The sequence below is a fragment of the Lethenteron reissneri genome, chromosome 24, assembly GCF_015708825.2.
Source record: "Lethenteron reissneri isolate LAM-NWPU_2019-01 chromosome 24, ASM1570882v1, whole genome shotgun sequence".
NCBI classification, from domain to species: Eukaryota; Metazoa; Chordata; class Hyperoartia; order Petromyzontiformes; family Petromyzontidae; genus Lethenteron; species Lethenteron reissneri.
In genome coordinates this window covers 13,950,303-13,974,251 of record NC_083802.1, presented here as the reverse complement: position 1 = coordinate 13,974,251, position 23,949 = coordinate 13,950,303, and the positions used below count along the sequence as shown (strand labels likewise).

Below are 23,949 nucleotides of genomic sequence, written 5' to 3'. Positions count from 1 at the left end.
AGTTCTTGACACTCGTCAGTTTGCTTTTGTGGAAGTATGGGTCATTTGCTGCACGGTGAAAAGGTGAAGATACATCATGGCACCACCCAAGACACCTGACGGGTGCCGCTGTGGCTGAGAGGGGCCCCACAAGCACCTGCTGGGTGCTGGAAGCGAACCCGTTTGGGAATAAATAGCCCCAACTGCCACTGCCAATCCTTGCATCCAAACAACCGCATTTCTGGCAGGAAGGGGGTTTGGCGGGGATGGTGGCATGCCCTTAAATTATGTGTCGTAATGTTGGCAATTCTTTATAGGTTTCCTTCTGAGCCGTCACAAGGGGGAGGGGGAAATGGGTCAGCTAGCTGCAGACACACGTGGCGGCAACGTAAGTGTTATTTCTGGGATATATCTGGCATCTTGAACTCCAACCTTGACTCTGCTTTCATATCGCCTGCAGCAAAGCAGCGGGCCGCGGAGCGTAATGCCACATTTTGGTTTGTTGATACAGCAGATACGCTGAGCTGGCGTTTTGTAAAAGTGCCGCCTCCCCTTCCCTCTCACCAACGGAAGCCTGCAAATGTAACACATCCACGGTCGTATTTGCTAAACCGAGGAAACGGCGGGATCTAAAATATCATCTCGGTCTCAAAATAAATAGCGTTTTGGTCGGCGCTACGGAGTCCGTTCGCCTTTTTTTTTCTTGGCGGGACGGTGCGATGGGGGGGGGGGGGTGGAGGGGGGCTGGTCCCCGTGTGAATAGCTGCGGTCAGGGGGAGCATTGGCGCGGCTGCTTGCTTGCAGCTGTGTGTTTAAGAGAGACTGTGAAGAATTGGTGGCCCGCTAATATCAGCGCTCGCCGTTCTTGTTAGGCTACAACAAAAAGAGACTCTCTGCTTGTACGAGTGGCCTAATCACCGCCCTCTCGACCTCATCACCGCCCTCTCGGCCTCATCACCGCCCTCTCGGCTGTCGGGCACGGCCGTGTGTGAAAAAGGGTAGTCGTCGTGGAACAACAAATGGGACTGTTGTTTTCAGGCTTGCGAGGAAGCAAAAAAGGCCCTCTCTCAGCGATTAGCACTTTCACTCCTCCTGCTTTTGTCCATGGGCCTGAGCGGAAAATGGTTCCCACCTAAGGTAGGAAGACTTTAGTTTTACTGATTTAATTATATGGCAAATCCGAGTGAATTACTTGATAACCCACTCCTTGCAAATGGTTATCACATAATTCACCGGTGGGGGTTGTACGCCACCTCGGGTGGTACCGAGCAGTAAAATGTCTGGTTTGGCCTCGAGTATGTTGAACTTCACTATGGGGACCTCATTTGCCAGTAAAAATATGATAATTGGTTCTTTACCCTTCTATCTGGCAACAAAAAAAGGTGTCAGTTTTGTTGCCAGATAGAAGGGTAAAGAACCAATTATCATATTTTTACTGGCAAATGAGGTCCCCATAGTGTAGATGCTTGCCCCGAGCTCTCATACTCTGATGGTGCATTGTCCTTGAGTTGTGCGCCTTTTGGCGTCATCTGGTCCAACCCATATGAGACTAGGCTCGAACGAAAGCTGTCTCGGGTGTGGACCAATCAACTTCAGGGACAGTGCACATTATCAGAGTTATGTTCTTTTGTTTGTATTATGACTGCAGGTATTGCGGTCTATGCAAACATGACTCCTTGCAAAAAGGTGTCAGTTTTGTTGCCAGATAGAAGGGTAAAGAACCAATTATCATATGTTGCATTTCTTTCTCACTGTACGTAGCCAACCGTGATTATTGGAGGACTCACGGGCTACTTTCAGCCCCATTCCCTCGGGCCACGCTGTCAACCAGCCAGGGGTGGACTCTGAAGGGAGCGAGGAAGAGCAGAAGCATCCCCCTGCGATTTCCTGTCCAATGTGTTGCTGCTTGACGGAGCTGACTAAACAAAAAAATATTGAACGAAACTTTTGAGATCGCTCTTTTTCGAAAGCGACCTGGCCACATATGAGAGCCCAACGCAATTGGGCTCTCATATGTTGACATTTATCATCATGTGGACATTTATAGCAGCCAAAAATTATCTGAACGCACGTTCATTCTAAATGCGGAGGGAAAAACCGGAGGACCCGGAGAAAAAACCACGTGACCAACGGGGAGCGACACACGCAAAATCCCAATATACAGGCGTCGAACCCACGACCTCCTTGTTTAACAGGCGGGGTAGGTAACATCTCGCCACCGCGGCGCCCATCGACCTAATGGGCCGTCAGTTAACCTATCCACGTGACTTTACCGAAAGACCCAAAGAATATGAATTCCTGCAGTCACGAAAGCTTAAGTCACGATGGGCTTGTTTGATGCATCCCCCAAGGAAGTAGCGAGAAGAAAGGGGCGGGGGGGGGGAATAAATGCCAAAGAGCATGCGGCTTGAAAGGACATCAATGGGAGCGTGGGGGGATTGTCAACAAAGCAACGCCTGTCTGTCTGACGGAGGCGCCCAGTAACTCGCGAGAGATTACATTAGGAGAATTAGCAGAAGCACAAAACTCCGCCGAGCCTTGCCCGAGCCAAGGCACGGATGTTGTGTGCTTGCGCGCAAGTTGCGTGGTCAAAGGGCTCTCGGAAATCTGTGAAAGCAGCAATTAGTGCAAGAAGATCGATGATGAAGTCCGCAGCAAAGATGAAAGTCAGCATTCTTTATTTTATGCTTGAGTTAACACATTTTTCTTAGTCGTTGCACGATGCATTGATATCTAAATTTACTTTAAAAATTGATCAATTAGTGCTCTCAACGAACACAGGTTACAATTAAATAGGTTCATACTGCAAGGCACTATGGGCAAAACCCATGATGCATTGCAACCTTGCCAAATCGTGAAAGTTGCGTCGTCATCAGTTTATGTTTCCTAAAGTCCAGTACGGTCGTAAGAGCTGTAAGATTGAAAAACTTAGCGTATGTGGATGAAACTCCCAAGTCCTAAACCAAGACAGATAGAGTGTAACAACAAGCATTAATTCCTCCTCCCCATGCATTAAATCGGGAGCACGACAGTCAGCATCAATAGTTAAAAAAATGACATGCAAAGGCGTACATCACTTTTAACACACATTATCGCGTTATTAGATGTGCTGGAATCTTATTTTTGGCACATTATTTTTTTGGTTGCGGGGGGAGGTGGGGAGGTGGAGGGAGATTATTAAATGTTCCACGCCGTCGCTTCTTCGACATCAAAAGTACGCCTCAACTCAGGAAGGAGCGCTCGCAAATTGTAAAACCACCGGTGAATAACACTCAACGAAGAGAGGAGAGAGATGAAGTCTTAAAAGTCTCGACATTAATGCCCTGCCGATAGTTGTGAACCACCAATAAAAGTGAGAAAGTGTCGAAGGTGGGGGGGGGGGGGGGGGCGGAATGCATGGAAGGGTGTATGGAGGATAAGAGGAAGAGGGGACGTGGAAAGCCAATGGTCTGATGGTCTTTGCCAAATCCCATTAAAGTCACCCAACCGCCTCGATATAAAAGTGCCTTCAAAGGGACCAGAGAATTTCAGATCGCAGGCATAACTCGGAAAGAATTCACTCTTGGCATTGCACTTCATATTAATGGCAGTGAATGCTTTGTGTCTGGGCTGTGCAGTCGCTACGTGAATGAAACGTTTTTGTGATCTCATCTAACTCCATCGACAAAAAGACAGAGTGTCGCAATACAAATGAATCGAATGTGATGCAAATATTTGTTTCAACGTATGAAGGGATCGTCAATCGTGCAAGTTCAATATTCTTGTAAATGGTTTCACAGCAGAGCTGAAACAAACAGAAACGAAACAATCTGGTCTGGGTGCATGCTATTTGTTCTAGACCCTGGGTGATCGCGCCAACTTTTGCATTCCTTGAAACAAATCCCGTCGCTGATTTTACAACGGGCAACAACAATTATCATCATCGTTTTCATCGTCACAAATAGCATTGTTACGAAAACATTGACTCCACTGCGATCACATCAGCGCGTGTTGTGCCCCCCAGGGTAGATGGAATGCCAGATCCGCTCGTTTAGCTTACCGACTAGGCCCGTGGCAAACACTATTTTAAGTGTTGACACGGAAAACAACAACAACATTTAATTAAAAAAAAAATCTAACAATTTGTCAACCGATCCCACGAGCGTGAATTTACGGGAGCAGTGTTTGGCGGTGAGGGCACCTGACAGACTGCTATGAATGTCATTTCTCTCCCCAACGCAGTGGGTCCCAGGGTGAACTGGGTTTCTCAATGAGTTTCACGGGCATCCTTTGTTTATCTGTGCAAGCGCTCGACCAGAGAGACCTGATCTGTTTCTCCAAAATACGCCTGGACAAAGTAAACGCATTTTTTTTGGAAAAGTGATTATCTGATGATAGCTTTTTAATTTAATGTATACATTGACAGCTGTTTGTAAACCTACTGCGAGAATGGAGGCTTCTCCTTGCCATGTCAGCCATGGGGGTTGTCTGACCATATTCCTCCACGCTGGTCAAGGCAGATTAGCGATGAAGAGGGCCATATGATGTCGGGTCTGATATCACGTGCCACTGATTGTAGCTGTAGCAGGGAATCTAACCTGACTTACTGAGCACGTGGCTCAGTTCGTGAACCGCTGTGCCACTGCTCTACCCCATTTTACCGTTTACGATTGAGACTTGGGACGCGATGCTAACTGGCACCTAATCCTTCACTCGTGAAAATCACCACGTGACGGAGTGTTTCGTGAGCGTAGTGGATGTGTCATTGGGCAATTTCCCTGCACACATTGCGATGTGGCCGTGGGAAATGGAGTCGCGCGCACTTCGTGGAAAAATGGGGCCCGGTGGGAAGCACGCGCACGAGATGATCCAGCTGCCCGATCGCGGGGCTATCAAATCCACAGGTTCCATGAAAGACGGCCGACGTTTCATTCCGTGTGCTCGGAGCATCTCCGGGCAGCGTTTTGTCGCCAAATTAATATTAAAACATCGCCAGATTACGCGGGGCGACCCTTCGGCCGTAACGCCGAGCAACGTTTAAGTACAACTCGAAAAGGCATTGGAGAGCTTTCCAGCAAAGACAAAGACCCCCCGTATAGCCTTAACAGACTGTTGGGGCAAGTGCTGTTCACGAGCACCTATGAAGGCTGGCACGACACACGAGGGGGTTGGTGGCCAGCACCACACCCGGCCGCCTTTGTTTCCCTCGTAACGATGCTTACTACACACCGCACCAGGTACTAATTTTAGGCTGAGTCGACCTAGGGGAGGCCCGGTTCAACTAATCGTCACTGGTGTTGTCCGCGAGCGGGAATCTAACTCGGGTGGCCGGGTTCGTAGGGCAGCGCGCTAACCACAGCGCCACCGCTTCTCCACAAAAGCTTACACAGCACAACCACGAGATCATACGCAGCGGTGAAATCCCAACATCCACCGGTGGCCCGCGGCTGGACAGACCCCTTCCGTCTCGTTTGTGGTTTTACAGTCGAGCACTGTGTGAAGATCAGCATTCTACTCGGGCAGAAAATAAGTATCTCGATGTTTTAAATTATTTACATTTTATTTTGTCATATATGGAGACCATTACAATTTGAAGGCATGTTTAGAAAGAAAAAAAACACCCGATGTCAACTGCGGTAAAACTCGTGTTAACTCTTTAACTCTTCTCCCCCCCCACTCTGACGGCAGGATTTTGCCAGCTTGGCCGGGCGTTCAACGTGGACGTGAAAAATGCGCAGATTTTCTCCGGCTCTGCCGAGACGCAGTTCGGCTACACGGTGAAGCAGCACGTCGACTCCAGCGGGGAGAAATGGTGAGGGGCCACGGCACCTCCCCACCACCTTCATATGCGCTCAGACCCCCCCCCCCCCGACCATTTATGCCCCCCCCACCCCTTTGTTGAAGTTGCCCGTTGCTTCTGCGCTCACGCGCCACGGATCTCCATTGTAAAATAGCCGGGCCAACTGGCTACATGGGATCCTTGCCCGTGTAACAAATCAAATCAAACTCAGACTCCTTCCCAATTATTACGCTCGATATGCAAACTGTCTTTGGTAATTTGAGGGGGCTGGATTTTTGTTGTTGTTGTTGTTGGTACAATTAAGCGATGGGGCGTCGCAGCCTTTCCTTGTGTATATAGAAGAGCTGCAGAGCCAGAGCAGAATTCATGATCGCCAAAAGCGGACAGAGTGCCAATTGCTAATTCCGTTGAGCGCTTAACACGTGTTCAAAGTCTGTTTGACATTGACGCTGTCGCGCCCGCCTAAGTATTTGTCCCCCTCCCCGCGAGGTCACGCGACGCGGTTGTCCTTCTCCCACTTTCTCCATTCGGCTTTACCCGTTTGTCCCACTGGGAACGATCACGTCCATTGCTTTGACTATCGTTAATAACACTGGGTAGTTTAACACGTAGGCTTTCACGGCCAAAGTCATCCTTAATATAGGATTTTTTTGGGGGGGTTAGATCGCGTCAATATCAATGTATCGTTAAACCTGCCACCACCCGACAGAGACATTTAGTAAGGTTTGTCACGTAAACAGAACGTGCCAATTAGTTGGTACTTCAGCACACCGGTGTGTTGGAGAGCAAATCCACAAAATCTGAGTACGACGTTTCGCCAGTAATTACAACGAGCATCATCAGGCGACAGCCAGATTTGTGGAGAAATCCTCCTGTTTCGTTCCTTAAACAGAGGGGTAGATGTGATGACGCCACTTGTGAGCCCTTCACGTACGAAGGGGGGTGGGGTTAATGAATGCATATAAATTACAATGGGAATCCATTGCCGGCTGGGTTATTCATATGATAATCAGCGTACATTACGCATGCACATTATGCATGCACATTGTTTTTGTACCTCCTGTCGTTTGCATGCACTAAAATAGCAGTCCCTGTTATTGTCTGCGTAAAGGTAATCACCATTGACGTATGGTAATACTTGGTGCCTTGAGCTGTGCATGAGAAGAGGTGTGCATTCGTCTAAGTTTGTCCTGAAGGCATTTAATAATAAATTACCACCCAAAATTACATACTTTGCTAACCTTACACGCAACTTAAGACACCCTTCGACATTTGAATTTTTACTTCATCTGCGATGCTCCTCGTACACGGAACAATATGGCATCTGCTGTTAATTTAAAAGCCATTTCCTCAGTCAGGTTTTGATGGGCGATTCAAACAAAATGAATACAATAATTTAGGGCTGATACCTCAATTTTTGATATTTAAAGTTCAACTTTTAATTAATTCACGAATCATTTGTTTTTGGAAAAGAAATGCAGCCCTATGCTTGCTGTATTACATTTGTTTACTCTGCCATTGCTGTGACCCAGAGGTCCCTTGAACAAAAACAAAACCCATCTGATCTCAATGTGTTCTCTCGCCTGCTTTTTAAATAAAGGTCTCCATCTATTTACCTATGAGTATGTCTCGCCGATTCACAATCTCGCCACCCGGTCACCGCACTTCCCACAGGGAGATTTATTTTCATCTTGACCTTCGTTTGCTGCCCTTCCGTTTCGCAAGCTTAAAGCTCACCCACGCGGGTTCTAAAGCGGCTTTTTTTGAGACCTTCACTTCAAAGGGACGCGGAACCAAGGCGGTTATTCGAACACAAATGTTTTAAACTATATTTTCTCGGCTCGGAACATTTTATTTGTGTTCAACGTATGTACGTGTGCACATTTATGATACAGGACTGCAAATCGTTCGTCAATAAAATAGAACACCAGTCAGCATTTAAGGTGATTGAATAACAGGTTAAAGTAAAAATAAATACGTCAATAAGTGCGTCACGTAGAAGGAAACAAACGAGATGTTGGCATTTTCTGTCAAACAGATCGCTGAACGGCAACAATTTACGTTTGTTGACCTTTGACCAACGTAAAGCTGCCATTAGAGCAGGAACGTGAGCCGAGCGTTCATTGTGTTATAACTCAGTGCCGTCCGACTGTGTCTGTTAAAATCCGGCGCTGGAAGACTCCAGAGTCGGCTTCCATTTGCATGAAACACTCATCTGCATGGGGCTTTTTCCGGTGTCCTCTGATATCCACGCACTTACAAAAGACTCAGAGCGGAAATTGGCCAAACGTTAAGAGCAAGACCCTTCTGCAACAACAACAAAATTAACCCGTAAAAACAAAGTTTTTCACTATAAATCCTTTATATGCGTGGCATCGGGGCGGCTAGAGTCCTCTCGTCCTCTGGCTTGAGATGGCTGCCACCTATTGGTCAGATGATTGTCTGCCACCATTAAGCAATTGGTAATTACATATTAAAAAAAAAATTCCCTAAACAGTGTAAAATTTGGGAAATTTTTTTCTCACGAAAATTAATTGTCACGCACAACGAGTCTGTGTGTAAAAATGTCAGCTCGATTGGATCACGGGAAGTGGGTTAAAAAACGACCGAAAGATTTGCACGGTCGTAAGCAAGCAAGCAAGCACGCAAGCACGCAAGCAAGCAAGCAAGTGAACTTAATATAAAGGATTTAAAAATCCCAATTCTCAGCCGGGCATTCTTGAGAAAAAAGAAAGAAAGCTTATTATCTTATATCCCCGAGCCCTGCAGGTGTGCGGCTGCCTCAAGCTGCAGGAAGCCCGAGGCACTTTGCTTCGGTAGAACGTTGAGTTCCAGGCAAGCAGTCTCTCGAGACCAAAGTTTCGAGCCACTGATCCTGAAAAAGTGGCCTCATGTTGCAGGGCTTCAGCTGCTTCCTTGTTACACGATCGCCTCTGAAATACCCACTGCGCCCCCCCCCCCCTACCACGCCTCGTCTATCGGCTACTTGCCCCCGCCCCCCCCCCGTCACTCTGGTCTGGTGCCGGATTGACCGGCACCGTTCCCCACCGGCCTCTCCCTCCACCACCGACACAGATGTGTGGCCTGGCATGTGTCTTGCCTTCCGGGTAGCTCGCACCGCCACTGTAAATCTCGCAAGTGAGCGCCACAGCAGCGAGGCCGAATTAAGCGATTGGTTTTGTTGTTGTTGCTAAGGGCAGGCCACCTTTGAATTGAACAGCATAAAAAAAATATACGGACGAAAACTCAGGCACGAGAATGTCACACTTCGAAAGATAAGTGTTGAAAAAGAGAGCTTGCTAGTTTCAATTGGCCTTCCCCCGAGATACAAAAACATATATACAAGACCGAAAAAAGTAATATATCCTGGCAATTAGGTTGTTTGGGACAACAGCAGCAGTGTCACATCCACAAAGCCATTTAAAGAAGTGAAAAGATAGTCAAAATAATACTGAGGAGATCTCTGCTGCAGGTACCGCTCATTCTAAATATGTATGGGCGGTAACCCTAGATTTTACTAAGGATATGCCGATGCTGATAAGTTACTGTTCGTGGCTTTGCTCGTTTAAAAGTGTTCATTAGAGTCGTAACGATGCATCGGCTCAAGCATTTTCATATCAATGTCTTAAGCTCGTGACGTACACATTGAATTGCACGTCAAATTGGATGTTCGTCGATTATTTTATGTTGTAATGGGTTCACGTGAACTTCTCAGCGACTAGTGACTGATACATTCACCGCGATGTTTAAAAAAAGAATCGATTCCAATATGGAATCGCTGTTCTACATCGTGACGTTTAATTGAATCACGGTTTGGGGGGACTGGGAGGGGAGGTAGAATCGTGACACTTCTATAAACCAAAAATCACAGGCACAATTGCTATTTGTATATGTATGTATGTCGAAATTCTTTCGCACCGTACGTAGTCAACCGTGCTAATCGTAGGTGTGGACCTATTAAAACAGGTTCTGTTGAACCAGCATATTCACGTTTGTGTAATTGGTTATAATTTAGCAGAATCTTGAACACAGCTGCGATTTAAAATCCCTTTGAGGGTTTTAACCAATATCCTGGCAGACATTTTTACTTTGTAAAATGGCACGCAGTCTCCCGGCTCCTCGTTTTGGTTGTGAGATGGGGCCAGCGATAGCTCAATTTTCCCATCCAGAATGGTGATGGGACTGCTTTAATCAAAAGCCCCTTTCGGTTGTGGTTAAGATTAGTGTCCCGCTGGATTGCCGCGCAACGCAGGAGTTGTTTTTTGTTTGTTACATTTTATAAATATATCTTTTCATGGTTGATTCACATGGGCAGTTCTCTGGGGCACGGACAAAAACAGGAGCCTGGAATTTTTTTAAATAAATTGCTTACAAATGGTAATTGTGGCCATCAAGGTCCAACAGTGCTCACCCATAAGAGGCCTCAGAGTTTGAGATGGCGGTGATAGGTTTTCTTCTCATTGATGCAGGCCTACGTTTGTTTATTTGCTTGGAGGAGGGTAATTACAGGAGGATTATTCGATTATTGTCCAGGGTAAACGCCAAACCTTCGTAAAATGTGAGAAATCCCTACAGCAGAAGTTATTTTGGGACCCATTACGAGGAATCATCTTGCAACCAATGATGGTTTTTGGAGTAAAAGTCTCAATAAATATTATAATAAAGTTATTTACAGTCATGAAGGCTTTCCTCATACCGTGTCAGTCATGGAGGGTTGTATAGCTATACTTCACCATGCCGGTCAGGGTGGATTGAGGATGGTCGCGGGACCAGTTCATATATCGCTCGCTTCTGATTTTGGCCCTGGCTGAACTGGTCCTGGGCCTCTCCTCGGTCGACTCAGCCTCAAATGAGTACCTGGTGCGATGTGTAAACACCGCCACTGGGGGAGACAAAGGCGGTCGGGGCGTGTGTTGTGTCGGCCTTCATAGGTGCTCGCTAACAGCTCTTGTCCCAACAGTCTGTTAAGGCTTTACGGGGGATCTCTATTGTTTTGTATATTGACCAAACTACTGCACCATCACTCCATCATCATCTTCTTCATGAAGATAATTCATTGCAGTGCTATTATTCTTAAAATAAAGTGTTTTGTTAACTATACAATACAGTAAAAATTGTTGTTAATTTATATTTCCATCATGAAAAAAAATAACATGATAGATGGTTCAGTGGGTTGGGAGCGGAATGCCTGCGTCAAACTACTGAGCCGATACCGCTGATATCCGGGCTTCTAATCTCGGCACCCCACGCATGATTAAACCCGCAGAACAAATGGCGTCAGTCGTGTTGCCAATGACCGCACAAAACACGTGACGTAAAATTCGGTCTTTCGCCCGAGACCAGCTTTGGTTTCATATTCATGGACAAGGAGTTGTGGGATAGTGGTTCGCACACTTGGCTTATTGTAACCGGCGACCCGAGGAGTCTCAGCCGTGGCTCGCATCAGTGGCGGGTGATATCTGAATCGGTCTTGCACTGATGAGCACGGAGGAGTATGGTCGATATATAAAACAAGAGATCCCCCGTATAGCCTTAACAGGCTGTTGGGGCAAGTGCTGTTAGCGAGCACCTATGAAGGCCGGCGCGGCACACGAGGGGGGTGGGTGGCCAACACCACGCCCTTTACTGCCTTGGTCTCCCCCCCAGTGGCGATGTTTACACATCGCACCAGGTACTCATTTTAGGCTGAGTCGACCGAGGAGAGGCCCAGGACCAGTTCAGATAATCGTCACTGGTGTTGGCCGTGAGCGGGTCGCCAGGTTCGTAGCGCAGCGTGCGCACCGTTACACTACCGCTCCCCACTACCATCAATATATACCCTTGACTGACACGGCATGGGGAGACCTTGAAACAGGAGTGGTTTAAAAAAAAAGGGGTTTTACATTAATCTTAAGGATTTGTGTTCGTTACACATAAACATGGCTCCGATAACACAAATGGCATGTATTTTGGCGATAACATCCAATCAACATATGCATGTTTAAAATGCCGAAATAAATCAAATGTTACCATCCTTTACGGGTGTTTTTGTGTAATATATGAAGTCATGAATTCCCCTAAGTCTCTTCCGTGGAGTCGTTGAAGCAGACATTCATAACACGGGGTCAAACTCAGTAGGCCGAGGGGCGCCAAGATGGGAAGACGATCAACGAACATTCACTGTCAAGGATCCGTGTGCAAGGTTAAGGGAGGCTTATGGCACTCTGCGTTCTCTCTGCGTTCTCCTGAATGTTGTTCAATGATGGGGGTGCAGGGAAACTAGCTCCCTGCCGGATTCAACATCGCTTTAAACGCTGCGTTTTTATTATTAAGCGGCGAGCGGATTTTAATGTTTGCGAGGATGCTTATGCCAGATTTAGGCTCGTGGAACAAACACAACTGTAGAATAACAGAAACAATTCTAGATTTGAAGGCTTTCGTGACTGCAAGGGTTCATACTCTTAGGTTTTTTCGGTAAAGTCACGTAGGTAAAAAAATGAAAATAAGTAATAAAAATAATAATAAAAGTAAAATAATAAATCACGACACTAAAATAATAAATACGTAGGTAAAAAAGAAAAATAAATAATAAAAATAATAGAAATAATAATAGAAGTAAAATAATAAATCACAACACTAAAATAATAAATAAAACACAAAATAATAAATAAAACACAAAATAATAAATAAAACACAAGTCTCCGTCATCCGAAACGTCGTGATTTATTATTTTACTTCTATTATTTCTATTATTATTTCTATTATTTTTATTGTTTACCTACGTGACTTTACCGAAAAAACCTAAGAGTAACAGAAACAATGAGAAACACGATATGAATGAGCCTAAAAAAAGATACATTTCTTGAATCGAACCGTGACAAATCATCGAATGTCCGGCGAGGGATGAATTGTTACACGCCTTGCTCGGTGGGGCACACCACTCGCGTGGAGCAGCGAGTCTGTGGCTTTCTTTTCCCAGTGTCATAAATGTGAGCGTCGCATGACTTGCACGCACGCACTGATAAGCAGATGCAACGTTGGGCCGTCCATAAATGACGTCACCCACCTGGGGGGGGGGGGGGTCAGACATTTGTGACGATGTGTGACGATGGGCGGGGGGGGGGGGGTTTAAGAAATGTGACATCACATCAAAATGTGCAACTTTAAATAAATATAGACACGTTCTCCTTCATTAAATAGACTTTATAAAAATGTTTGCTCCTACGACATCAGAGTTTCAGCGCCACATTAAATACCTACTACAATGACAATAGTTGAAAGCGATTTGAAGCATGTTTTATTTTCAAAATGGAAATATGGTTTTGGGGGGGGGGGCAGAGCTTTGTGACGTCATATTTGAGAGGGGGGTTCTGATTTTTTGTGACGCCGTGTGACTACGAGGGGGGGGGGGGGTCAAAAATCGTTAAAAAATCGTCATTTATGGACGGCCCCTTTATGGGAGACAGGCCACGGAGAATCACGCGACCACCGCTGCAAGAGTCGAACCGAGTTCCTGTCTCTCTGCGCTCTGTGCGCGTAGATTTCTCGCTGGAGATCAACACATCTGCAGTAGCTCTTCGCGCGGGTCGCCTCGGCAACCGTAGCCGCTTACCAAAATAAAATAATTTCTCGCGGAGTTTTCTCCACTTTCCTCCCCGCCAGCCAAACTCCACCCATCACTCCCCAAATCCCATGTCGCCACCCACGAGCGAGCGTGAGGAAGCCACTCTCATCGGGAGTCCAGCCGATCGCATTATAACGGCCGCCCTCGGACGGATTTGAAATCAACAAACTGGAATCTCAGCGCGCAACGTGAAGCATATGGGATGATCTTCGAGAATGCGAACGTTAATGATGCCCCTTGATGAGGATGCGTCACGTGCGTGGTGCTACTGTGTGGGTGATATGCAGACAACGCGCGCACACACGACAATTACATCAAAGCCCTCTCGCCAGCCAACGTTGGCTCACAACGCGATGCGCTTCCTAAGGGGCCGTCCATAAATGACGTCACGCGATTTTGGATGATTTTTGACCCCCCCCTCCTCGTTACACGGCGTCATAAAAAGTCAGACCCCCCCCCTCAAATATGACGTCACAAAGCTCTGCCCCCCCCCACAAAACCATATTTCCATTTCGAAAAAAAAACTGCTTTTAAACTATTTTCATTGTAGTGCGTATTTAATGTGGCGCTGCAATCTCATGTTGTAGGAGTGTTGTTATAACAATTAGTGTTGTTATAACAATTCTATATTTATTTAAAGTTGCGTATTTTGATGTGACGTCACATTTCTCAAATCCCCCCTCCCTCGTCACACATCGTCACAAATGTCTGACCCCCCCCCCCCAGGTGCGTGATGTCATTTATGGACGGCCCCTAAGTTATTCTCAACCGTGTCGCATGAGACTTCCACACGGACCTCCCCCTTGTTCGCCTTCTTCGAAAAAGTTTGAATGATTCAGCAGGAGCCGGCGCTCGATCTCGGCTTGCTACTCCTGCATAAGAATTCGGCATTAAATAATTTCAGGACGCCCACTTTGATGAAAACAACAGATTCGCAGTGTTGTTGTTGAACAATAAAAGAAAAACATTCCAGAGAACATTCATGGAATCTGTTAAGTCGCTTTAGGGAAAGACAACATTCCTGCACGGATTTTTTTTAAATAAAAAAAACTCCAACGAGATATATATATATATAAAGTACTTTAGTATATATATTTTTAGTTTCTTCCTTGCAGGCCTCAAAGCAAGGTCATTATCGGCAGCAGTAAACCTCTCCCACCGGGGGGTTAAAGCACGGGGCGAGTGACCCGTCCTCCGCGTGGGTCACTGAACAAATTATCGGTCGAGGAGGGCACCACGGGGCCCTTGTGACAATGAGGCCACGCGGTGGTGGGGGGGGGGGTGTTGGACGACGTCTCATTAAGAAAGGCCGCTTGCCTTTTGTCCGTGGAATATCTGTGCCCTGCCTACATCCTCTCCCGCCGCCACTCGCACCACCCCATCCTTGATCGCTCGCCGCCGCTCTGTACCGGGCTCTTGTTCGATACAAAAAATAATAATCCCGCTTTGCTCGTCGGCCGTATTTTAAGGAATACAAATATATTGTTTTATTTATAACGAGGCGGTGCTGAAACTAAGCGTTTTAATATTGGGCTAAATCGCAGTATTTAATACCTCTATCGAGGTCTTTCCATTCACCACCTCTCCGACAAAGCAACACAATGGCTAAGTCACTGAGAATTGAATCTCGAGCAGTTTGCTCTTCGTTGCTCGTACGACATCATCATCTCGCTCGCTTTTCCGGGAACACGAATTCGAAGGCGTCTCTTTGTCCTCCGTCTTTCTCCCCTTCCCTCTGTCTCATGTCAAACGCCACCGGTGTTTAGCCGTGGCCGGGAATCAAACTCAGATTGCTGTGTTTATAGCGCGGCGGACTAAGGGGCCGTCCATAAATGACGTCACGCACCTAGGGGGGTGGGGGGGGGGTCAGACATTTGTGACGCCGTGTGACGAGGGGGGGGGGGGTCAAAAATCGTCTAAAATCGCGTGACGTCATTTATGGACGGCCCCTAACCTTCGCACCGCTGCTCCACCACCCAACGGCATGAAGCGTTTGCATCATGCGATTGCCAGCATCTTTACTGCCAGGCCACCCTTCGTCAAGACGGTGCCTCAATAAGCCTCTCGGGTACACGTGCAGCCCTCTTGTCAATCCACTGCTGGATGAGGGCCTCCCAACGCTGTGGGGTGTCATGGAGGTTGTTCGACCGCCAGTCACGCCGCTGGTCAGTGCGTGCTGGCGAACACGGGGAGCACAGAGACCACCTTGAGCATAGAACTCCAACACAACCGTTGGGCTTTGCTGCACTGCCGTCTGCCGCTGCGTCACGAAGTGGGGGCCGTCGATATAATCGCAGGACGAGAATTCGTTGACATTACAGATTATAACGGACCGAGGGGATATGGGACTCGGGTGTGGGGGGAGTCCCTTGGTTTGATTTTGGATAAACGAGGGGAGGAAACCCAATCAGCTTTAATTTTCGTGATGAGGCCCCAATCACGGGCGGCAAACACAGGGGGTCAGAATTTTTTTGAGAAGGAACGCCAGCTTGGTATGCAGTAATTGCCTAGCTGGAGAAGAAACAATTATGGGTTTAGGTTGACGAACGCGCCGAATGGATCTTTCAGAAGTGACGCCGGCAGAGTAGTTCATGCCATCAGAGACAATTATAATGTTACGAGTAACCGGCGAATGTCCTGCTCTTTTCTAGCCTCAATATGCTCCATCCTCTAAAAGGTAAAGGCGCAATTACTTGCGCATGCCACAACTGGCAGAACTGTCTCCACTGAAAGGGAGCAGAATAGACCCCCCCTCTCCCCTATCCATTAGAGGGTATTTGGCCTACTCTTCCACGCTGGCCACTTTACCCTCACCGCACGCGACTTGCTGATCAACTGTGGTGCTCCCATTGAAATGGCTGGGTCGATAGAGGTGGGGGGAGGGGGGGGGGCATAAGAAACCTGCACCGTTGTTTCAGCTGCCATACCGGGAGTCAAACCCGGTGGCCTTCTGGATTTAGATTTGTAAGTCCGGTGTGGTAACCATGACACCACGGCAGGCATCTTTCGTTGCCTTGCCGAAAATGACTCATTCGCTCTGATAATGGATAGGGTTTGCGTGCTGGCACTTGTCTGATCTCTCCCAGAGAAACTAATGGCTCTTATAATACTTGAGGTTTTGGACAGACATACACAGCCAGCAATGCAGAGTGAAGTCATGCAGCTGTTATTCCCAGCAGAATATTCAGAGCGGTTAACCGGCACAAAAAAAAAAATCACTTCAAGTGAAGAGATTGTTTGGTTTTAAAAGGCCGCGTCTGAGATGGGGTGGCGCGGTGGTGCGCTTATTCACACATTGTGTTATTGAACCTGACAACCTTGCGTTGTATTCCCGGACATGGCTAAGATCATTGTAGAGCAATATCTAAACCGATCCCGTGCACCATGCCTCCTTCCCTTCACAGCCGTGGTCAAGTATAGTGAAAACAAGCCCCTTGACCGGCACGGCATGGAGAGCCCTTCAACCAGCATTGAATTAACAAAGCATTGGAGATTTAAAGCTTTCGTGACTGCAGGGATTCATATTCTTGGTTCTTTCGGTAAAGTCACGTAGAAGGGAAATAATGAAATAATAAAAATATAAAACAATAAGGGAAATAATAAGATAATTTATATTCTTTTATTACTTCCCATTCTACGTGACTTTACCGAAAGAACCAAGAATATAAAGCATTGGAGATTATTATTGTTATTAAACAGGTAATATTTCGTTGAAAGACCATGTTTTCGATGGATTTTCAGGTTACGTAATCCTATGGTGTTTTCCTTGAGTATAATTCGAAAAATATGTTGTTTTCAACATGAACCGTGACAATCCAACAGAAATTCCAGCCATTTCCGTTTTTGTATTGCAAAACGAGATCACGATAAATGTTATTGTCGATGGCTGCCCAAGTGTCACCCATTCCTAAGCCCGTGTCTCCTGATCGTAAACAACAACCGTTGTGATGATAATACGCCAAGGTTTTTTCTGACGGAGCGGTTTATATGTTGTTGATGGTTAAAATATTCAGGTCGACCAAAACACTACCCCACCTCCTCCACAACCTCCCTAAACCACCCCCAGTCTTCGTGCCAAGCCCATTCTCTCCAAGGGCCTCTCTTCCATTTATTGCCTCCCTCCCTACGTCCACCATTTAACCAGGGAGGACGTCACCTCTGAGTCGAAATGCAACCCCATCTGTGACCCAATTCAGTGTCCGTGGGAGGAGCAAAATGATGAAACTCGGCATGCGTTTTCACCACCAGGCCACAATCACTATGCGTCTCGCCAAGACCCAGCGGATATGTGCTGTGCCACATGCCGCTTTCTAAGTTGCATTTTGGGATGTCAGTTTATAAATTTGGGGTTTAATAAGTTACCGTTTGATGGCTTTCATAGGTGGGTCTGTGACTTCCGCTTCTGCGGACTCGTTCAGTAACACAAAGGGTTGCGCTGCTCAGCAAGATGTGCGATTGGTGCTTTGTCTCACGATGTGATGTCGACTGCACAATCGCACACCGCCGCAGACCGCCGCTCTACCATAACATTTTTAAAGGCTACAAAATGGGACATTTTTGGCAGTATCAGAGTATGAAAATATAAGAATAGGTATTATCCTTTCTGGCAACAAAACAGGTGTTAAGATATTCAAACACCAAATAGAACCTTTTGCACAATCACGTGTGGTTAATGCGAACTTGATTCCTTGCAAAAGGTTTCTATTTGGTATTTGAACATCTTAAAACCTGTTTTATTGCCAGAAAGGGTAAAACCTATTCTTATTTTTTTAAAGGCGTAGAAATTTCATAAGATGGTTCAGCATTGGTGACCATCGGGGAGTTAAGACACATTGACAGAGCCGTGGTTTCAGACCTGCATGGAGCTGTGGTTGCAATGACACCGCTAGCCGAGCCGTGTGGGGAAGCGCCCGGAGGCCTTTAGCCCGTTGGGGCCCTGTGCAGTTGTACCGCCTGCACACTCGACATCTACGCCACCGAGCCGAGCCCAGCGCCTTTAGCAGGGATTGCCAGAAACGCAGGCATGGTTCTGCTCTTTCAACCAGCGCCTTCAGTACGTCGACAAGGGCACGAAAAACAAAACTATTTCAACGAGCTGTTTAAGAGTATAAATAAATGGTACCTTTTACGTGCGTGTTAGGTTGGAAGCAATGGAATTAAAACAAAACCGGATTTTCTCTGCCCAAACCTTGTAAAAAAAGGTGTTACTGAAATAAGCCTCATTTTTCAATGACGGCGGTTTCGCAAGGAAAAACATTTCAACAAATAATGAAGACAAGAGGCATGCTTCTGTAGGCACGCTTCTGCTGCAGTGGTCGGCACTTGTGGTATTTTGGGTAACGCTTTCCCAAGAAGCCAAAGTTGGACCTTTAACACATTTGGTGCATACCGTGTGCTGGAATTGCCTCTTGGAGCAAAGCCCCCATTATTTTCCTAGTGTGCTTGATGAAGTTGGGTTAGAAATATAAAAAAGGAACAAATTCACGGAAACTATGCAAAAATAAACGCTTCACTTCGTGTTTGGGTCCATTTTAATTCCACTGCTTTTATGAGCTGTTTGGCATTTGCTGAACTTTTCAACTGGCATGACTGGCTTGCATACCCTTTAACTTGTGAAATAAGATAGGTAGGAAGCAATTTGCCTCTCGTCGGGACACAGGGCTCACATAGCACGGAGACCAGTTTCCGGTTTAATATAACATCATGAGTGATGTGTCTCACCCCTCCCTAAATCGCACCTCTGATTAGCACGGTTGGCTATGTATGGTGTGAAAGAAGTTCAACAAATATACATTTACCTGTTGTATCACAAACGCATGGAAAAATTCACTGAAGGTGTCATACGCAACTGGACACATTCTCCAAAATCATAAATTATTTTAATATTTCCCCCCTGCTTGTATTTAAAATCAAGTTATCAATGGGCATGGCATGAGCAGTAAGTAGTGCATCACCCCATGCTAGAAAATGTCCCATTGAAGCAGCTAGAACAGATTATACATATAAAAAAAACATTCAATTTTATTTCTCTAGTAAATATAAATACAATGTAAATGTTTATGGTCTCAGGGGCACTCAATAAACAAGATAGGTAGTTTGAATCCGCCCATTTAAGTTATAACCTAGAGGTGCTGGTTGAACTTATCTAAGTGGGGCAGGTTGCCCTGACCAGCTCCAATTTATAAGAAATGTGGAATCTTCATCGAGGACCGCACTCTTTTCGGTGACGCTTGCAGTCTGCGTCATTTCGCTCCAATAAAGCCATCTTAAAGACCAAGTCGGAATGATAAGCATCGACTCTGGGAAGAGACGGTGGGGGGGGGGGGGGGAGAGTTTGGACTTGGGGGTGGGTGAGAGTTCTGATCAATCCTGCGTTCACATTTGGGCACGAAAGCAAGCCCTCATTTTATGACATAATCAACACGCAATGACGTTAACTATCACATTCTCATGAGTAGCTCTCTCGGCCACTTCTGCAGCCACCTCTCATTCGCACCTCGAGGTAGCCAGAGACAGAACCGTAGTCAAGAGTTCCAGACCAGACATTTCATTTGGCAGTACCATCTAAGGAGCAGTATGATGAGAACAATCCAGAAAAAGGCCAAACCTATATGGATTGGGCACATTGTCAGATGTGAAAGCTGAATGAAGGAAGGGCGTTCGAGAGTTAAGGAAATTGCACAAGAGCCCAATAGGGAGAAAAATAAAGATGCAACTTGAAGGAAGGGGGTTAGTGGAGTGAAATGAAGAAAGCTCAAGATCGGACAAGGATGGAAGGTGTTCGAGCCAAGGAAGTGCCATTTGGCTAGAGTGCTTAAACACATTCCTGCGGAGGGAGCTGGTAGGAACGTTGGGTTGCTCGGTCAATGGCCAGGGTCAACGGCGGCGTAGTGTATTCCGCAAATATGCCTGACTGTGAGGGCGGGCACAAGCCGGCGTGAATAGGTTAAATGTTGAGTTTTATAAGGGAACCACGGGGTGACCAGCCCCTCCCCACCCAGCCCCACCCCTCCCACCCCCCACCCAGCCCCACCCTCTCCACTCAGCCCCTCCCCACCCCCCCTCCCCACCCAGCCCCTCCCCACCCTCTCCACCCAACCCCACCCCTCCCATTTTTGGATCCACGACGGACGGACACAATAATCCCCTGTGGGCTGGTGGAACCAGGTGGTTCCTACCAGTAGAAGACTGGTAAATAGAGTCATGTAGTGTCATCCTTCCTTTCAGAACTTCATTCTAGAAGCCTTCACCCATGGTAATGTGCCAAATCCACATCTTTTGGATTTTGTGGACTGATACAATTAAACTTCTCTCCTCCGAAACCTGCTCTGGGACTTCCATCGTGGCATTAAAATTAAATTTTCAGCACCTCAAGTTGTTAACGAGTTCCGCTCTGAGTGATGGCCTGAGCAGTGGGGCAAAGACCGTGCACGATGGAGCAGAGGAGGCGGGTGAGTCAAGGGAAGAGTGGCAATGAAACGGCACAGGAGAGCGATCACGCAGAGCTTCTCAGCGCAGTAAAAATAACAAACATGTCTTTTTTTTCGATTTAAAGCTTTCGTGACTGCAGGGATTCATCTTCTTGGTTCTTTCGGTAAAGTCACGTAGAAGGGAAGTAATAAAATAATAAAAATAAAACATAATAAAACAATTCTCACGACGTTTCGGCCACAACGCAAGCAGCCGTCCTCAGGTGAAAACCAGGTCCGTCGAGGCGACAGAGTCTGAATGAAACAGCACAGACTCTGTCGCCTCGACGGACCTGGTTTTCACCTGAGGACGGCTGCTTGCGTTGTGGCCGAAACGTCGTGAGAATTGTTTTATTATGTTTTATTTTTATTATTTTATTACTTCCCTTCTACGTGACTTTACCGAAAGAACCATGAAGATGTCTTTTTTTCCCAGCGTGAGAGGTAACATTCTCTTATGGACATTACGAGGAGGCTGGCAGTGGTAGAGTTACGCAAAAGGACACGCGGCAAAACAAAAGGCTTCTGACGAAGTTTGCCACCAATATGTTTTCCAGCTGCAAATGTGACCCGAGTTAAGGCACAGTGCGCGTGTGTGGTTGGGGTGAAAATAAAAGGTAGCTTTAATCATGCCTGATTAAGTCGCTCGCCAGCGGAGCCAGCGTCTTTACAGTCGGCGGATTTATTCTTACAGCTGTCTGGTAATTACTGCTGAGAATTCGCCACGGAATGCCGTCACTTTGTGACGCCCGTTATCAAACCACCCTGCAAAATGCGCCGCCGCATCTCGCCAGGTCTCAGAAGCTCAGCAGGGTGTGTGCCTGCAACGATGCACAGTTGGCAACGTACGGTGCGAAAGAAGTTCAACATACATGCGTACATACGTGACAGGTGTTATGGACTATTGATTCTGAGATGGCTGTGGGGTGGGCCGCAGACGATACAGTGCAGCAAAGTACGATGTTTTTCGACTGTGCTTCTGTGCTCCTTCATCTATGATCACCCACCTTTGCCATCGTGCACAGACAAATTGTGGTCGAGAATGATCGAATATACCCCACGATCCGCACGGCTTGGGGAGGGGGGCACCTCATCCAATAGTCGACAGGCAAAGGACTGTTCATGCGCGTTAAATACCCTGGGACGTCATCTCATGGACAAGGATGGCACATTGTCGTACGGCGGAACAGCCCGAATCCCAAAATCAGATCAACTCGAGTGATTTCGGACTTTGATTTGTAAAGGAGGCGATGGATTTCAACAGGCTCTCGCCTGGTCAAATAAAGGATGAAAATTGATGGCAAAAACAAGGAAAGAGGTGAATAACAAGGTCATACAATAGCGGGTGTGGAATGAGGAGAGAGAGAAAGAGAGTTTGCCCGGAGAATTATTGATAGTTTCCGGAATGTTTTCATTCTTTTTTTTTAAATTTAAACGGAGTAAATATGGAACACTTGTGCGTGAAGAGAGAACACGTGCTCTGTTGTGACTGCATCGCTCGGTTCTAGAGCCTCAACTCTGATACCCCGGGGGGAGGCGGGGGGGAGGTTTACGCAACCGCGGCCGTGTGTGTCTGAGCGGAGAGGCATAATGATGATGGTTACAACAAAAAACGGCGGCACGCAGTCGAGCCCTGGGGTAGCCGCCGACACAGCCGGCACCCACCCACACACACGTGCTTTTGTGTCTGAGCTCTTCCCCCCCCCCCCCCATTTTTTTCGTTACCTGAGTTTTCGAGCAGTTATTTCTTTCTTTCGGTGGCAACCATTATTTCATTATTTCCACCGACGACTCCTCACGCACCGTCATTTGCATTTTACACGGCCCTCTTCCTCGTGCGCTGTTGGGCATGAAATGTGCGCGCGATGGGGTGGGGGAGGTGGGGCAACATTGACAAAGTAATGTTTTTTTTAAAAACGTGGATGTGATACGACTAGGAAAAAACCTGATTCACCATGCCACTGCAAAATAGCCTTTGTCGATGAACAAAAACACATCTACTTATGCCTGACAGCAATTATTCAGGAGGGGAGGGGGGGAAGGACAATTACGTTTCGAGACATACCAGACTACTTTTCTATGAATTTAAATAAAGCCACCGCGGGTTTCCTTTCATCGCACGGCAGATGTGGCCATCTCCGGCCTTCACGGAGAATCGAGAGTAGCCCTCAGTGCGACCGTGATCACCAACCTTAACGCCTCTTGCCACTTCGACCATTCGCTGATGATTATCTGAAATAGCACCCATTTCAATAATCATCACCAGGCTACTCCCGAAGCCGTCCACCGGCTCACTCGCCAAACCCCGACGTGAACGAAACAAACGTTTCTTGATCAACTCCCCGCCGCACGAAGAGAAAGATTATTCGCATTACCGTCGGAGGGTGGTTCGCTGCACGTGCCGGTGATACACGCTTGCAATTCAGAAATGTTGTGGGGGTGGTTCGTGGAACACACACCGGGATGAAAACACTGGTGCATGTGACACAATCACGTGCAGAGCACTGGGGTAGATTTAGGTGAGGGGTGGCCAACCTGTCACAGACCAAGTTCTGCAAGGAGCCAAGCGTGTGTGGATATATAAGTGCATATATTGACAGTTTTTGGCACAGCACGGGAGACATTCACTAACCTTTGCTACTGCGTTAGTACGTTACAACCCTTCGATAGAACCGCGTGCGGATCGGGAAACACCAGTTGGCCACCGGTGATGTAGGGGAACAGAACGGCAAGTAGGTTTTCTGACATGGGTTGAATGTGGGTTTTTTCCTCTGTAGCAAACACTTAGCTTTCTCTTACACAAGCCAAACGTATGCAACAACAGGAAGCCAGTAGAGGACACTACAGTAGCAAATTTCGAATTTAACCGTGCGGAACTTTGAGTGTCACCCCCGAGTTTCCTCCCAAGCGTCAAACACTCATCCATGGAATTGGGCAAACATCTCGATGCAGGACCCCTTCTGAGACCCCCTGAGACTTTGCAGGGTAAATAAAGTTGCTGATGAATATCACTGGCTGCGGGGAGCAGTGGCGCAGTGGTCCATGCACTCCGCTATGAACTCAGTGACCCAAATCTGATTCCCAGTCAAAGCTAATATTCAGTCGTGAATCAAATCTGA

The 23,949-nt window shown here is 47.0% G+C and overlaps 1 protein-coding gene across 1 annotated transcript in view; it reads left to right on the top strand.

The window, feature by feature from the left end:
- The window catches only part of LOC133346641 (integrin alpha-11-like), a 101,536-nt gene that overhangs the window by 4,001 nt on the left and 73,586 nt on the right, over window positions 1-23,949 (top strand). The window contains 1 exon segment of the mRNA XM_061558367.1: window positions 5,647-5,770. Within this exon segment, the coding sequence (XP_061414351.1) occupies window positions 5,647-5,770 (124 nt within the window).